General features: G+C 36.1%; 1 protein-coding gene across 1 annotated transcript; it reads left to right on the top strand.

Moving 5' to 3' along the window:
- The first annotated feature begins 5,366 nt into the window (after window positions 1-5,366).
- LOC130743526 (histone-lysine N-methyltransferase ATX4) lies at window positions 5,367-16,122 on the top strand. The gene is made up of 23 exons (XM_057595777.1): window positions 5,367-6,826; window positions 6,932-6,987; window positions 7,101-7,317; window positions 7,612-7,737; window positions 7,869-7,937; window positions 8,054-8,122; window positions 8,229-8,320; window positions 8,530-8,622; window positions 9,499-9,634; window positions 10,527-10,629; window positions 10,734-10,833; window positions 11,315-11,439; window positions 11,919-12,064; window positions 12,313-12,417; window positions 12,803-12,867; window positions 13,327-13,537; window positions 13,885-13,971; window positions 14,089-14,145; window positions 14,228-14,317; window positions 14,952-15,038; window positions 15,137-15,211; window positions 15,475-15,575; window positions 15,665-16,122. The coding sequence occupies exons 1-23, from the start codon at window positions 5,930-5,932 to the stop codon at window positions 15,753-15,755; spliced, it is 3,198 nt and encodes a 1,065-aa protein (XP_057451760.1). The 5' UTR covers window positions 5,367-5,929; the 3' UTR covers window positions 15,756-16,122.
- Window positions 16,123-17,336: the final 1,214 nt, after the last annotated feature.

The raw sequence follows: 17,336 nt of genomic DNA, 5'->3' as shown, positions 1-17,336 counted from the left end.
ACACTTGATCTCTCTCTATCAGCTTCGACGCCTTCATGTTTTAGGTCTTCATCCTTTTATAGACTTCAGCAGCGGTAGCATGGGCTTTAGGGTTGGCACGGGCTGAAGAAACAGATTGCAGTAACAGCAATTCAAAACGCAATCTTGATAGATTCGGTTTCTTATTGCACAAGTAAAGATAGAAACCAATCTTTTAACAAAGATTGTTTCAACAAATAAACCCTTCTGGAATAGCTACTTGCTCCTCAAGTAACTCAAAAAACATATCTTCAGCAAATCTTCAGAGGGCCCACAAACAGAAACACAAGCTGAGGACTGATGCCCTAGCTACACGAGATCAGATGCCATGACATCTGCTTTGACAATCGGTTGTTTTGACAAAATGCATGGCAACATGTTCCAACAGTAACTTTTTTTGAAAATAAATACTGTATTAATTTGGTATTTAATGATATTAGAATAGTTAATAAAAATCAATTGTGACTTTTCTACCATTAAGATATATGTTGAAGGTCTTTTTTTTAATGATTATGATTATTTTTTTAAATTACTAAATAAATAAATAAAAATTGAATGTGATATCTTACGTTTAAAATGATATCAAATATGCCATAAAAAATTGATATCAAATAGTTTTAAGGGATTGATTTGAAAATTAACTTAAACATTTTGTATTTTATGTTTTCATATGTACATTTGGAAGATTAAAATAGTATTCAAAGCATAATAACAAATTATAAAAAAAATAAAGTGAATTAGAATGTAACTAGGATTAGATAAAAAAAAAATTAAATATGTGATATACGTATTATTTAAAAAAGAAAAAAAATAAAAGAAATATGAAAATGTTTGATTTATATAGACAAAGTACTCTTATTCCACCAGTGCATGGTGCGGGATCAACACTAGTTACTATTAAACTCCGTTTCAAATTAAAAAAAAGAAAAACTCATGAGATACATTAACTATACCTAACTTTCGTATCTTGTAATCCTACACATAATATTTAAATAAATTTAACATTAGTTTACTTTAAAAATTTAATTTAAAAATTTTTGATAGTAGAAAATTAAATCTCTTAAAATTATATATATTTAAAATAGAAATTTCCTATAATACTCATTTATTTATTTTTTGTTTACAGGAGGAAAATTAACAGTAAAAATGAAAAACTAACTAACAACATCTAAATACAATGATGCATAAGTAAATGAAGGAGGCCTCCTCCTAACTTGTACTGGGGTGCCACATCTCCCCGCCTTCATTTTATAAATGAGTAAGTTAGCATTTAACAACTTTTTAATGAGACAAAAGAATTCATCTCTCTCATTCTCATTTTCTACTTTCTCTCTGTTGTGTTGCGTTCCACATGCAACGGGAGAAACTTTCTTCTTGAAATAATAATGGTGCATGGAACTACGATGAAAGTGAGGGAAATTCTTACTCCAACACTTACAATCTTACCTAAAGAATCACCCATACTTCTCTTGGAGTGGACACCAGCAGAAAGCTCCTACACAAGGTATTTATAGGACCCCTCACATGCAAAGTTAGGGCAAAAGAAAAAAAAATAGGGGAGTCTCATTTTGCAGGATCTAATGATTCATAACACGACCAAAATTGAAGAGAGATTCAAAGCATTGGAGACTCAAACATAGACATTATACTCTCTCAAAGAGTTCAACATATGACTCATTCCCAACAAAAGCAAACTTTGAAAGAAGAGGTGGAGACCATTACACTCAGAAGTTACAAGGGCCGACCATAAATCAGAGAGGAGGAGACTACACCACCAGTTGAAAATGAAAGAGAGGCTCCTACTGATAGGAGTCCGCATGTGAAAACAAATGGAGGCGAACATTAAATTTCACCTCCAAAAGAAAGTTGCAAAAACTTTGGGGCCCAATCCATCAACCTCGAGAGAGAGGATGTTTATCTACTCATAGTACAAAGAAAGCACATAAGAAACCCAATAGCTAACCTCTATTTACTTTTTGTTCAGTCTCAGTGTATCCCTTTTAGCAGGGCCGGTCCTGACATTTTGGAGGCCCTGGGCAAATAATAAAAATGGACCCTTAATAATTTTTTTAAGGAACATTATCTATTTAAATTATTTAGTAAAGTAGTGTAGTTTTTTGAGAAAAGGCAACGGACGTGTGCTCCAGTCAAAAAACCGTGGCAAAAAATCTAAAAAGGCAACGGTTTCTAAGCTGTTGCATAAAAACTTTAGGCCACACTTTAGGAAGCAACTCAAGACAAAGCTGGAGAGTGGAGAATCAGGCTATAAGGTGCATCTTCTTCGGTTATGATCAACAGAAGAAAAGGCAACAGTTTCAAAGCTGTTGCATAAAAACTTTAGGCCACACTTTAGAAACCGTAGCCTTTGAGAATTTTTTTTTTGAGGCCCTGGGCTGTGGGCCTGCTTGCACAGGCCCAGGGCCGGCCCTGCCTCTTAGGTTTAGCCTTGTTCTCCCTTACATAAAAAGTGTTTTAGGGCTTCAACCTTCAAGCATAACCTGGCAGCATTAACATAATAACATGTACAGGTCGTGCTCCCTAAAAGACATGGTCGTGCTTCCAAAAAAATCAACCAGCATAGGTGTCCTTAAAAAAAAACAGCATAGGTGTGGTGGGCTTAATGCGTTTTTCCACCTATGACCTTCCTATTACACAATTATCATGAAACACATAAGTTATGTAAACTTTGACCAAAAAAAAAAAACATAAGTTATGTAAAAACAATGCAATATTTTGGCACAAAAGTATAAAAATACATAGTAAAAATCATGCAGTTTGAAGAAGCAACAACTACTCTTAGACATTCATGCATTTTGCAACTGCAAGGTCATTTTGACCATAAAATCAAATTTCCTTCCGTCTCTAGGTGTTACAAGTTTTTCTAGCGCTATAGGGGAAAATGTTTTGAGCAAAACTCTTTATATTTGAGTGAATAAATGCAATTATTTTTTACAAAATCCATCATCTAATATGATTTTGCCTATGATTTTTGCATCTGTAGGGTAATTTTGGTCATAAAATCAATTTTTTTACCGTCCCTAATCGTTACAAGCTTTTGTAGGATGACAAAGAAAATATTTAGTGGAATTGGAACTCCAAACTTGCTATCTCTTCCTTTGCCCCTTTCTTCCATACCATTTCTTTCTCTGTCTCCTTCCTTCCAATACCTTCCCTTCCCAAACAGTAGAAACGGTGAATCCCTTCTCCACTTCCCTCCATCTACTTTTCTCTCTTCTACTTTCTTCAAAACGATCCATGACTGGATATCTTTGATGCCCACTTTCAATAATAATCAAATAATTACTTCTAATTTATTGTTAATGATTAATGGGTCCTCAAGGCTCAAACAATATGGCAACTTGGTTCCAGCCGCCAGCCATGTCTCAAACCTACATACAGCACATATAATTCTCTGTTAATTAGACAAGTCAGTCACAAGTATTTGTAAATTTAATCTCAAAAATGAAATGATTTTGCTTGCATGGAGGGGTTTTTAAGTCATTCAATTTGTCTCCAGTTTCAGACTCTGCTCGATCCTGCGCTTAAACTACTTCCACAAGCACATCACTTGGTCAACAGATCATTATATCCTCTTGCATCACAACATAAAGTAAAATAAAACCCATTAAGCAAAATTTCTGTGCAGCTTCTCCCCTTTTGACTTTGAGCCATCCTAAATGGGTAATGCTATATTAACATACTGTTTGTACTATACATCTAACTGACATACATACAGACGATTTTTATTTGCTTCAAACATTAAGCTTTATGTTCAAAGGATGTCCCGGAAAAGCATGTGTGTGACAATCACTTCCAAACCCAAATACAAGTTTTCAGTACAGTGCTTTCTCAAGTTACAAGTAACCCCCATATTCCAGTTTAGTCTTTTTGGGATAATAATAAATTAATTATATTAGCTCTACCAATAAATTGGATACCCACAGCCACAAAGCTATATATGTGTGTGTCAGTGTGACTGTGATTACTTTCATTCTTTCTTTGGCTTCAAATTGGTCAGCTTAACGCAACAACAAAAAATGAGGATGAATGAAACTACCATGGCTTCCCAGATGCTGTGTAAACTAAAAAGGGGATGATCATGAGAGGTTTGTTTTGCAAACGAAAAGTCAAAGAAAATAAAAATTTCTTAGCAAATCAACTCTCAAGAGGTTTCATCATTCTACATCATTGGTGGCTTGTGATCGACCCATAAATCTGTCATGACTCAGATCTGGGAGGCTTTGTCTTCAATAAAAAAATTAATATATATATATATATATATCAATTTATTTTTTTCAATGACAACACTCCATTCAATTGTGAAAGAAAGTGGAGTTGCTGTGAGTTTTTGGAATCAATAATCCTATGATTTTTTTTTTCTGATTCACCCACCCACCAAACTCAAAGCACCCAATTCCCATCTCATACTTTTGTGCCGGCGAAGAACCAAACGCTACCGTTTTATACTTCAATCCCTCACACTTCCATCAATCAAATCAAATTACACTCCAACATAATAAACTCCATATTATAAATCAATTATATTCTTAATCTTATTTTTTACAACAATAAATGTATTGAATATTTGAATGTCTCTCCCTCATCAAGCTCAGCCTGTTTGCACTGTAGCACGTCATCCTCTTGTAACAAAACAAAAACATTCCGATGAAAGAAAGAAAAAAATAGTACTACGTCTACGTACGCCACCAGATCTTTGGAATCAAACCTAGAAGCACCTTCCAAGTACAACACTGAACCACAACTCCTTCAAGCACAAGAAAAATAATAATAATTTCAATAAACACAATTTTCATCACATCTCAACATTATCACAACCTTCCTCACCGGAGAAATAGAAGACAAACCTTGCTATAAATATTAAATATCATATAGTACGAGAAACAAAAAAATTTAGTTCCCTAACCTGATAGTGAAATTCCCATATCTCAAACCATAGACCCAAACCAAAAAGAACAAACACCAATACCAACATCGACATTAAAACCATAGCAAATATCATGCCACAACATCTACTATAAAAACATGTTTTCCATATAAAAAAACACATACCTATAAATTTTGGCTCCAAAATTCTTGGAACAAAATTTGTTCATCTAGTCCTTCATTCTCTGGTTGCAACTTTCAACTTCAACACAGGCATGCATGGCATATACAAGCTTATAGAACGAAAAATGTTACACACGAAAGTAATGAAACCCGGCCCACCCACGAAGACGAAGCAGAGTTCCATCACCACCACGTTCAGTGACGAATTGACCAACACACGAATCGCGAGTGAACCACGTAACAAAATATATAAACTCACTCAAGATAACGCTGAAAGCCTCTCTCTCTCTCTCTACTCTGTCACCTCCTTCCTTGTTTCCAACTCCTTTCTCTCTCTAGAAAAAAAAACCTCATCCAGTTTTTTTTCTTCTCTTCTCTGCTCTGTTCTATAAAATACAAATTACATTGCAATCTGCATAAATTAAAATTAATATTCACTCTTCTCTTCTGATTTCTCTCTCAACTTCTCTCTCTTCTCTCTCTCTCTTGTTGCAGTTGGTGAGAAAACAAAACAGATCCCTCTTTCTTCTTCCTCCTCCTTCTTCCTCTGCTCCTCCGATTCGATCCTCTCGATCACGCTCTCCGCCATTCCTCTACTCAATTCCCTCTCTTCCTCCGTCGTCTCTCGCCGTTTCTCCGGTCACCACTCGCCCTCGCTTCTCGCTTCCGCGGTTGCTCTGTTTCTCCGAATTCTTCAATTCGCGATTAGGGTTTATGCGTTGTGCTGTGTTTGCTGAGTGTTTGGGTTACGGAGTGGAATTTTGCTGTCTGTGGTTGATGGAATTGGAATTTGTTGCTTCAATTTAATGCAGTGAGTGAGTGATTGATTGTTTGTTTGTTCCCAATGATTATCAAGCGGAACCTGAAATCGCAAATGCCGGCTCTCAAACGGTGTAAAACCGGTGATGTTGCCGGCGAGGATGACGAGTCTGCTCAGGCGAGTAAGAAGAGGAAAACTAACGGGTACTACCATCTGAATCTTCTCGGTGATGTTGCTGCCGGGGTGATTCCGGGGAGTTTTCATGGTCTTTTGAGTGGCGGCGTGGAGAAGGGGTTCTCTGCGTACGGTGGAGTGGAAACGAAGGGTGGTGGTGTTCCGGCGAAGAAGGACCAGGTTCAGCGGCCGCCGTTGGTTAGGACTTCGAGGGGGCGAGTTCAGGTTCTTCCTTCGCGGTTTAAGGACTCTGTTATTGATAATTGGAGGAAGGATGGGAAGAATAGTTTGCCGGATTGTGAGGTTGAAGATGAGGTTGAATGCAAGGTGGAGAAGTTCAGCTTCAGGGCAGCGAAAACTTGCAACCAGAATGCGAGGAAAGGGCGGAACGATGAGAGAATCGGGTATAAGGCTCGCAAGTACTCGGCATTGTGTGGGGATGAGGTTGGTCCGAGGTTTAGGAGTTTTGGTGCAAGGAAGGATTCGAATTTGCGGGGTGCATTGGCCTCGAGGCGGGAGGTGCTGGTTGAGGATGAGAAAGGAAGGTTTTTGGAGGTGGATGGGGTTGATTTGATGGAGGATGATGGAGTTTTGAAGGAGAATGGGGAGAAGAAAGATGGGTTGTATGGACCAGAAGATTTTTATGCAGGAGATATAGTGTGGGCCAAAGCCGGGAGGAAGGAACCTTTTTGGCCTGCCATTGTCATTGATCCTATGAAGCAGGCACCTGAGCTGGTCATGAGGTCTTGTATACCTGATGCAGCATGTGTCATGTTTCTTGGCTACGCAGGCAATGAAAATCAAAGGGTGCGTCGTAGTATTTTGACTATGGTCTAATAGATTTCTTCCTATATAAAGCTTCTTTGCTATTTTGGAAATTGCCTATTTATTGTGTTTTGATGATTTGAGCAGGACTATGCATGGGTCAAGCATGGCATGATATTTCCATTTACAGATTATGCAGACAGGTGAGGAGTTGCTAGCTAGTTACTGTCTCCTTGTTTACACTGTTTAAAACTACCACTTGGTTTTTCTTTGTGGAAGAATTTTTGCTTACTAGGAATTATGTTCTTTGGTTTAGGTTTCAAGGGCAGTCTGAATTGAGTTTCTATAATCCCCCTGACTTCCAAATGGCAGTAGAGGAGGCATTTTTGGCAGAACAGGGCTTCACCGAGAAGTTGATGGCTGATATAAAGGCAGCAGTTGGTAGCATTGGTTGTGATGATGATACTACTCTGAAATCCTTTCAGGAGGGCACTGGTTCAAACCGGTTTGCAAGACACCACTTTCTAAACCAGGTAAGTCAGCTACAGTCTGCACCGTTTCTTCTCCCCCACCCCATAGGTGGAAAAGCACTCTTGCATCATATTTAGGGGACACCTAGGAAAGCTTATAATATAAACTTAGTTAGCAACTTGAAGTCAACTGTGGCACCACTCAGTGCTTTTATCATTGTGGAAGTCAACTTGTAGATTTGGCATGCCACTATTTTTTTCCTTTATGTATTTGTGATCCACAAAAATGCAGGAATGAGCAATGCTGCTGAAGTCTGGTCAAGTTTAACATTTCATTGAATTGAATTCCTAATGCAGGATTTATTTGATAAGAAAGGCACACGACCCTGTGAAGCCTGTGGATCGCGCCTTCCGTACAAGATGTCGAAGAAAACAAAGGATTCAACTCCTGGCGGTCAATTTCTATGTAAAACATGTGCCAGGGTTTGTATATCGTACACTTTTCTTCTATCAATTCATATTTAAGTCTGCAATGAAAATATTGCATGTAAAGTACTGTTTTTGTTTTCAAAATTGCATATATTGTAGTGTTTGAAGTCATTTCCTTTTGGCAGTTAACAAAATCGAAACATTATTGTGGCATATGCAAGAAAGTTTGGAATCATTCTGATAGTGGAAGTTGGGTGAGTTAGTTGGATTCTGTTAGCTAGTTGAGGTTACTTTCTGCCCAAAGACTTTTTCGGTGGTATTAATTTATTCTTTGACCTTTGCGGATATCCCTCCCGCTCCCCCAAATCAGGTGCGCTGTGATGGATGTAAGGTGTGGGTGCACGCAGAATGCGACAAAATTTCTAGCCGCCTTCTCAAGGTTTATCCATTACTTGATATCTATATTGTCACTTCTCTACATTCAAAGCTCATAAAAAAGTGATATTTTGTTTTTTTTGCTGACGGGTATATTCTGTTTTCCAAAGAATCTTGAAGACACTGATTATTACTGCCCAACTTGCAAAGCCAAGTTTGATTTTGAGTTATCTGATTCAGAAAAGTCACAGCCAAAAGTCAAGTAAGTCTATTATGATTATTTTCGTTGTCTCCTCCAGCCCCATTTGTGACTTAACCTGATGATTTCTTGTAAAGTTATCATAAAGTCCATCCCATCTGTTAAGATTCAAGTTCATATACTGAAAATATTTTTGTTAGGTATTATAGAAAATGTCATTTTTTCTTTTACAATTTGTGAATTTTCTCACAATAGTGGAGGCTTTGGTACAGGTGGAATAAAAACAACGGGCAGTTACTGCTTTCAAATAAGGTTACTGTTCTATGCAATGGTGTGGAAGGCATATATTTTCCAAGCCTTCACTTGTAAGCACAAATGCCTTAAGTCTTTGACATAATCTTTTTGTGTTCTCTGCTGATGAAATCACAGTTTTTTTTTTTTTTCACTAGCTTTAGTTATTTATTACTAGTAAGTAGTCATAAATTAATGCCTTTATTAAGCTTGGCAATTATTACCTATTTGATATTTCCTTTAAAAAAAACCTATTTGGAAAAATCTGATTTTAAATTTCGCTCTTAAGGTGTTGGAGCGGGAGGATAATGTAGAGCATTAGTTCTATAGTGAAATTCTTTTTTCCTAGAAGAAAATAAAAATAAATAAATAAAATGTGGTGGCCACTGTAAGAACATTCCTGCTTAAGTTCTTTTGTTTTATATCTTCAAGAATGAGCATTCCTAATTTCTATAAAAAATTATGTTCAAAGAATGTTCTCTCTTGCTCTAATAACACCCGTAAGATTCTTAATTTTCACCAATTTGTACATTAATCAAGTTTTCAACAAAATTTGTGCCAGGCAATATTTGATATACTTTTTTTTTTTTTTGATAGGCAAATGTTAGTTGTTAGAAATGTTAGTAAATTAATCCCTCCTCCGGGTTCGAACCCGGGACCCTTCACCCTTTACCCCAACCCAACCCTTATGTCCCTAGCTCTTACCATTTGATATACTTCTTTTCATCATACTTATGGTGCTAGTTCATCTTTTCACATTATCATGTTTCTAATTGATTGATGCAAATTTTGAATGTGTTCTTGACTTGTTGTTATTACTTCTACAACTGGAATATCATGTTTCAAGTGGATTGATGCGAATCTTGATGTGCTGTTGTTAACATGTTATTACTTCTATAACTGGAAAATGATTCATCTTCTTTATGGTTATGATACATGTTCTCCACCAGAGTTGTGTGCAAATGTGGTTTTTGTGGGACTGAAAAGCAAGCACTTAGTGAATGGGAAAGACACACTGGTTCCAAATTACGAAATTGGAAAACAAGTATTACGGTGAAAGACTCCATGCTACCGCTGGAACAATGGGTTTGTATCCTATTGTCATTATTGTTTAACTATGGTGCATAATATTCCCCATCTCTTTGTGCTGAAAATATACTACTAATTTATTGTTTATTTTGGTCTATTTGTTCGAGGTCTAACCATCTTTTAGAATTGAAATTCAGTATGATACAATAATAAATTGAATGTGCTTATGGTCTATCGAATTTGAGTATTATGTTCTGCCACCAAATAATATTATAAATATTAATTAAAAAACTTAATTTTATTCCTGGCCTCTAGAATTTCGGCAAGGTTTTGTTCCCTATAGTTTCAATTGCTCCATTTAAGTCCCTCTACTTTCAAAATTTAACAATTTGTTCCAGATATCAACTTGTTATGCAATAACTAACGGAAAAAAATTGACATATTACACAATGTTTGACACGGAAGTTGACATGGATTGTCTCAGACTCAGCATGTCATGCGCATAAAAAATTGTGATTCACATCAACTTTCTTCGTTAGTTATTGCATAAGTTGATATCTGGACCATATCGGTTCAATTGCAAAAGTAGAGGGACTTAATTAGAGCAATTGAAACTATAGGGACCAAGATTACACATTTAAGCTTTACTAAGGACCAAAAGTGCAGTTAAGCCTTAATTTTTTTCCACCTTATGGATGAGGTCTTAGATTTGATAATATCTCTATTTGTCCATATCAAATATTTTATTTGAACTTTGTAGTCTTCAGTGTGAAAATGCTAATGATACTCCTGATCTATTACGCTAGAAGTTCATAATATTGGTCTGTGTATTTCATGACATGGGACACTTGGAAGAAGAAAGATTTGGATTGCATATTTTTTTTGGGGGGAGATGGGGGTTCTGACATGAGGATACCTGTATCTAATACAATGCTATTTGACTTCTCAGATGCTGCAGTTGGCAGAATTTCATGCTAGCGCTCTAGTGTCTGTCAAACCTAAAAAACCTTCTCTAAAAGAAAGGAAGCAGAAGTTGCTTACCTTTTTACGAGGTGCCCTTTTACCCTTCCTTTTGTGTACAACTTAGCAATATGATGAGTTTACCAGATGAAATTCTCATAGTGACAACGGTACTACAAACTTTTTTCTCTGACAGAGAAGTATGAACCGGTGCATGCTAAGTGGACTACAGAGCGCTGTGCTGTTTGTAGATGGGTTGAAGACTGGGACTACAATAAAATTATCATTTGCAACAGGTAATATAACATCTTCAGCTTGTTTTTTGTTCATTTATTTCCAATATTTAACCCATAAAGGCATGTGGATTAGAATTTCAAACAAGTTGCTGCATTTGTCTGCAAATTTTGTTGCCAATAAATAATGTGATTAACATGAATTTTATTTAGGACTGTATTATCAAATATCAAAACTTAGAAAGTACCTCCAGTACTTTCTCATAGTGCATTTGACGGGAATATTCTCCTTAGCTTATGTTTTCAAATTCAACTATATGGTCTGCAGCTTGCCATTCCGATTTCCGACTAATCATTGTTGTAGCCTTGTCATCCACTGATATAAGTCAGACCTTTGCCAATGAAACCATTTGCTAATAAACCAAACATCCTTTCCTTCCTATGCTAGTTGGAACTATGAAGAAAGACTTTTGTCGTTGCTGTATTTTCGCTATGTATGATGAATTACATTTCAATTGATACACAAATGCATTATATATTTTAGATGTCAAATAGCTGTTCATCAAGAATGCTATGGAGCAAAACATGTTAAAGACTTCACATCTTGGGTTTGCAAGGCTTGTGAAACACCTGACATCAAACGGGAGTGTTGTCTTTGTCCTGTAAAAGGTATGTCTTCCACAAAATTTGAATAGTATGTTATAGAAGGTGATCATCTTTTTATTTGTTTGTGTATTCTCTAGACTCTACTCTTTGTGAGTTCTGTTTGATGCAACTGTCCTGTCTTTTTCTTAACCTTGTACTTGGCTGAATACTTTTTGCCCCTTTTATTCCATGAGTTTAATTTGATCCACTGTACATGTAAAATTCTCTTACCTTGATTTGTTAGTTTTATATGTGCTATAATTCAGTTTAACTCAATAGTGCTGCAATGCAAATACCCTCTCTCCTTTTTCGTATGACTTTTGAGTTATATTCTGGTCCATTGTATCATTCAATCATGTACTGCCACATCATAAAGAGTTTGACACTTTGACTATTATAAAAATGTTCAAGCTATTATTGTGAAACTTTACATATGTTTCTATCTTGGCAATGTTATTTGATTACTATATAATCTTGTTCCCCTAATTATTTTTTAATCCCAGGTGGTGCTCTAAAGCCAACTGATGTTGATACATTATGGGTACATGTCACTTGTGCTTGGTTTCGACCTGAAGTCTCGTTTGCTAGTGATGAGAAGATGGAGCCTGCTTTGGGTATTCTGAGCATTCCATCAAATTCTTTTGTGAAGGTGAGTCTTTTGCCAACAAAAGCTTCCCCCAGCAAGTAATGTTAGTCAGCAGTGGAAGTGATTTCCTTCTTTGCATATTTATGACTAAACGAATTCTTCACAGCACATCATAAATAGAAAAAGTCCCTATCTATTTGATTACCTTGTTCATTGATTGTAGTATACATGAAACGATCTAAACTCTCATTTCTTAATATCTTAGATGTCTTGTGGTCGAGTCTAAGAATGTTAGTGTTTTTTTCTTTCAGATTTGTGTTATTTGCAAGCAGATTCATGGTTCATGTACACAATGTTGCAAGTGTTCCACTTATTTCCATGCCATGTGTGCATCAAGAGCCGGATATCGAATGGAGGTAAGGGTGTCCCACTTGTATTGGCTTGGCTTGCTTTTTATCTTATGATCTGACTTTTCTTTGAGTTTTAAGAAAGTTCAACGGCAATTTTCAATTTACTTTCTATTTCAAGCATATATATTTTAACTTCAATCATACATTTTTAAGACTGATTAGAGTTACTCAACTAACCTTATAGAGCATGCATTTCCAGTTTGGGCTTCAATAAGAATAACAAACGTCATTTTCATTCTGCCAAAGGACTAACAATTTCATTAGATTGATAGGGATCAATGGCATTAATTAATTTATGTAGCTGGATATCACTGGGATAAGACTTGACTGTTGTATTGTGAATTTACATCTATTACAATATTTGATTAAATTTTATCCCCTTTAAATGCAGTTGCATTGTTTGGAGAAAAATGGTAAGCAGACAACAAAAATGGTTTCTTACTGTGCTTACCACAGGTATGCGATCCTCAATTAGAATTATGAAAGCAATTAATCTTCGTCCTTTGCCCTTTTCTACCATATCCTTTAAAGTATTTGCTTTTTGCACAACACTGTCTTCTTTTAATTGAACATATGCAATATAAGTTTATCTGAAATTCACTTTAATCTGAATCTTCGTTTCAGCCTTTCATCTTAAACATGTCTATTATGATAGGTAAATGAACAAGGAAGTAAGAGTGTGTTTTTATTGAAAGAATGCTATGAAACTACATATATTTCCTGGTATTTGAGAATCTAGAGACCAGGATTCTCCCCAAATGAACCTTATTACAATCTAGATGCCCAACCTATTCCCCTCCCCCTCCTATTTATAGTGTCTCTTCACTCGCTCTCTAACTAACCCATTAACTAATTATTTATGCTAATTGCTAACTAACCCTCACTAAATGTTACCTATCATATTATTTCTTGCAGGGCTCCAAATCCAGACACTGTTTTGATTATGCAAACCCCTCTTGGGGTCATTTCAACAAAAAACCTTCATCAAAACAAGAAAAAATCTGGAACAAGGTTATTCTCATCTATCAGCGCAAAGCAAGAAGATACCCCTGTTGATAACACTGAGCATGATCCATTCTCTGCTGCTAGGTGTAGAATCTTTCAAAGAACAAATCGCACCAAAAAGGTAGGGTAAAGACATTGTTGTTCATGTTGATTTTGCTGATTATATTTCCAAGGAAAGGGCTTTTGTATTTATACATAAGATACATCAGTACGTAATCCATGTTACCAATATCTTATGTATTTTGCTAACAAGTACTGCTACTTCACCAAAATGGGCCTGCTGCTTGCATGGTTGTAAACTTGTATGTGGGATGTAATCATGATTTGCCATGGTTATTGCTTTCTTGCTTTGGTTCCTTTATTTCTACGTTCATCTTCTAGACCTTGTTATCCACTATTGCCTTGATTATGCTCTTAGCATTTTAAAATGCTGAACTTTTTCTCATTTTTATTTCTTCTACATGTCAGAGAGCAGCAGATGAAGCCATTTTTCATCAAGCGAGGGGTCACTACCATCATCCTGTAGATAAAATACAGAGTTTAAATACATACAGAGTAACTTAACTTCTCAAAATTATGATTGGTTCTTTACATTTGAGCTTAAGATTTGAACACCCCCCTCCCCCCCACCTTTTCCTGTTCACCTTTTCCTCATCACGTTCCCTCAAACAGGTGGTGGAGGAACCTCAGGCATTTACTTCTTTCAGAGAACGCCTTCGCCACTTGCAGGTAATTCATCTCTACCATCGGTGATTTATTGGGTTTAGTGGTCAATTTTCTGACTATTTTATGGGTACGTATATGATTTCAGAGAACCGAAAATGAACGGGTTTGCTTTGGTAGATCGGGCATACATGGATGGGGCCTCTTTGCACGTAGAAATATTCAAGAAGGAGAAATGGTATGAATGTTACAAAGACCGACAACCTGATCTTGTGTGTTGATCAATAATCACTGATGCATTTTTTTTATTAGTAAAGTGAGGACCCATGAGGTGTTGGACTATTTGAGCATTTGAAAAGAATTGCAGGAAGTTATCTATTTAATTCCATTTTTGCATAAAATTGAGAGGCACATAGAAGACACCTCTCAAGATTTTGTCTACCTGTGTTGACGTATAAGTGAAGAATATTGTACAGTGATTCATTTCAACTAAATATCTTAACAGCCCTTGGTTTTCTAAATGATTTCACATTGTAAAACATAGAAAGTATGTTATATGTGGTCATGGTTTTTATGCAGGCACACAGGCTGATTAAGCACTTTCAAAATCATTCAAAGCTTAATTTCCATTTACTTGCCCTCTCTTTTCTCTTTCTTGTGATTCTTTTGGTCTTGAGGATTCTTCTAGACTGGCTTCTGGTCCAGTTGTTTGCAAATTTTATCCACCTTTGCTTTCATCATGATTTGAACTGTGATTCTAACATCAGCAGAAGCATAAAATCATTGTCCAATTGTCCTTTATGGTTTCTTAGATTTCCCTGTGAATTCGATTACAATCTTTTTTATAGCTATAATGATTTAATCCTAATCAGGTTCTTGAATATCGCGGTGAACAAGTGAGGCGCAGCATGGCGGACCTGAGAGAAGCACGCTACAGATTACAAAAGAAAGACTGCTATGTGAGTTAATCTCCATTGTTTGCCTATGAAAGTGTTATTGTCATCTTTATTATTCATATGATATCACACTAAAATGCCTTGCTCTCTCATCTTTGCAGCTATTTAAAATAAGCGAAGAAGTGGTGGTAGATGCCACTGACAAAGGAAATATAGCACGGCTAATTAATCATTCTGTAAGTCAACCTAACTCTAACTCCAATTGATTCTCTTGGGCCCTCATTGCTGGATCAGTTTTGACACATTCACTCTTCCATTCCATTTCCATACACTTTTCCTTCACATCTCTTTTTTCTTTTCCTATGACATCACCTATTATATATCTCTCACTCATATTCCTATCTTTGTCTGGGTGTGGGGTGGAATTGGGGCGTGAAGGTATTATTTTCCATACTGAATAGTTGTCTTATCAGTTCTTTGGTTTGTGGTGTCAATGCAGTGCATGCCAAATTGCTATGCAAGGATCATGAGTGTGGGTGATGATGAGAGCCGAATTGTGCTCATTGCAAAGACTAACGTATCTACTGGTGATGAACTAACGTATGTACATCTCTCTGTCTCTTTGCATGTGGTTTTGTGTGTACATGCATTTTTTTTTCTTTTGGTTGATGTTGGTTTGTTTTGTACAGGTATGACTACTTGTTTGATCCTGATGAGCCAGAAGAATTCAAAGTCCCTTGTCTCTGTAAAGCTCCAAACTGCAGGAAATTCATGAATTAGGAAGGAAGGATTATTATACAAATGAAATGAAGATCACATCACATAACATGGATTGTTTCTTCTCCGTAAGGAGCACTAACCCATCCCCTCCTCTACAGGGAAAATCTCAGTTAAACCAAAGCTGTAATTTTTATCAAACCAAAAAAGAGAGAAAAAAAAAACAAAAAAAAATAGGAGAACAGGCATAGGTTTGTGTTTTTTGTTTTTTTCATTTCCACTTTGGTTTCCTTTGGACATTCATAGAAGTCTAATAAGAACTATAGATTACAATTTAGAGGCTTTTGGCCCTTGGGTATCTCTGTAAATTTATCACCCAATATTACATTTCATTTTCCTGATTTTAATGTTAACCAATTTCTTCCCTCCCCTTTTCCCGATGTTTTTACTACCAGTTTAATTGTATGGGAATGTAATTCTAATGACAGCATATCGCCCAGACGACAATTGAGTTAATTTTGAAATCTGAGGGGCCTCTCCAAAACCCCTTCTCAGCTGCTAAGCAAGTCTCGCTCCAGCTGTTGAAAAGAAGGCTATACTTTTGATTGAAATCAAATTCAACTGTGAAGAAAATTAAGCATTTATTGAGTTCACATTAAAGGCCTATATTAGCTGATCATCTAGTTTCATTGAGTTCAGAGCCACGAAAACTTATGCAACTTTCACTTTCAGAACCACTATTTATTTGAGGTAGGTGGTGTTTCAATGAAAACAACACCATCGGGATTCTTAGAGCGAGTCTTCTTCTTCAGTGAAGTAGACTTATGTGTTATCCCTTCCCTCAGAAAGGTTCTCTAGGAGGAATGCCTGATGTCATATGTTCCATTTGTAGTACAATTAATATCTAACAATATATCATGTAATATTATATGTCAAACGAAAACTCAATTAAGAATTTTAGAAATTAAGTTTCGAAAACTAACCTGTGTGGAAGGATGAGAGGAATCAACTGGTATTAAATTTCCTAAAAGTAAGCTACAAAACAATAAAAATATCTATGTACTAAAATAAAAATAACAAAAATAAATAAGAGAAGATAAGAGAAACTAATTTGCATTGATGCTCAACGGTAGGAGGCTGTCAAAATGACGTTAATCACTGAGTTATAAATAGGTTATCAATGGATTGGATCGTCGGCAATTAGGGGCAACTACAAAAATACATGCATATGATTTTTACTAATTTGGAATAAGCATATGATCATATGTCAAGGAAAATGTTATGGAACACTACGAAAAAGAAAGATGTTTTTGAAACTTACATTTGAGTTATACAAGACATGTATTAGGGACAGCTTCAAGTGTATGAACTCGTGGAGGTTTGACTCAGACTTCCATATATGTATAGGTTTAGGTCAAGGCTCAGTCCGTGTCTCTAGTTTTTTACATGCTTACTAGGTATATACAAAAGAACATCCTTACTACATGATGTTTGTGGACAATATAATTCTAATTGAAGATTCAATGAAAACGCTTAATTCTAAACTTGAGGCTTGGAGATACACTTTCGAAACTAAAGGGTTTCACTTAAGCAGTACTAAGATGGAGTATATGCATTGCAATTTTAGAAAGACACGTGTTGAAA

Source organism: Lotus japonicus, chromosome 1 (assembly GCF_012489685.1).
Source record: "Lotus japonicus ecotype B-129 chromosome 1, LjGifu_v1.2".
Lineage (NCBI taxonomy): Eukaryota > Viridiplantae > Streptophyta > Magnoliopsida > Fabales > Fabaceae > Lotus > Lotus japonicus.
Note: the sequence above shows the minus strand (reverse complement) of the source record. Positions and strands in the feature narration are given on the sequence as shown.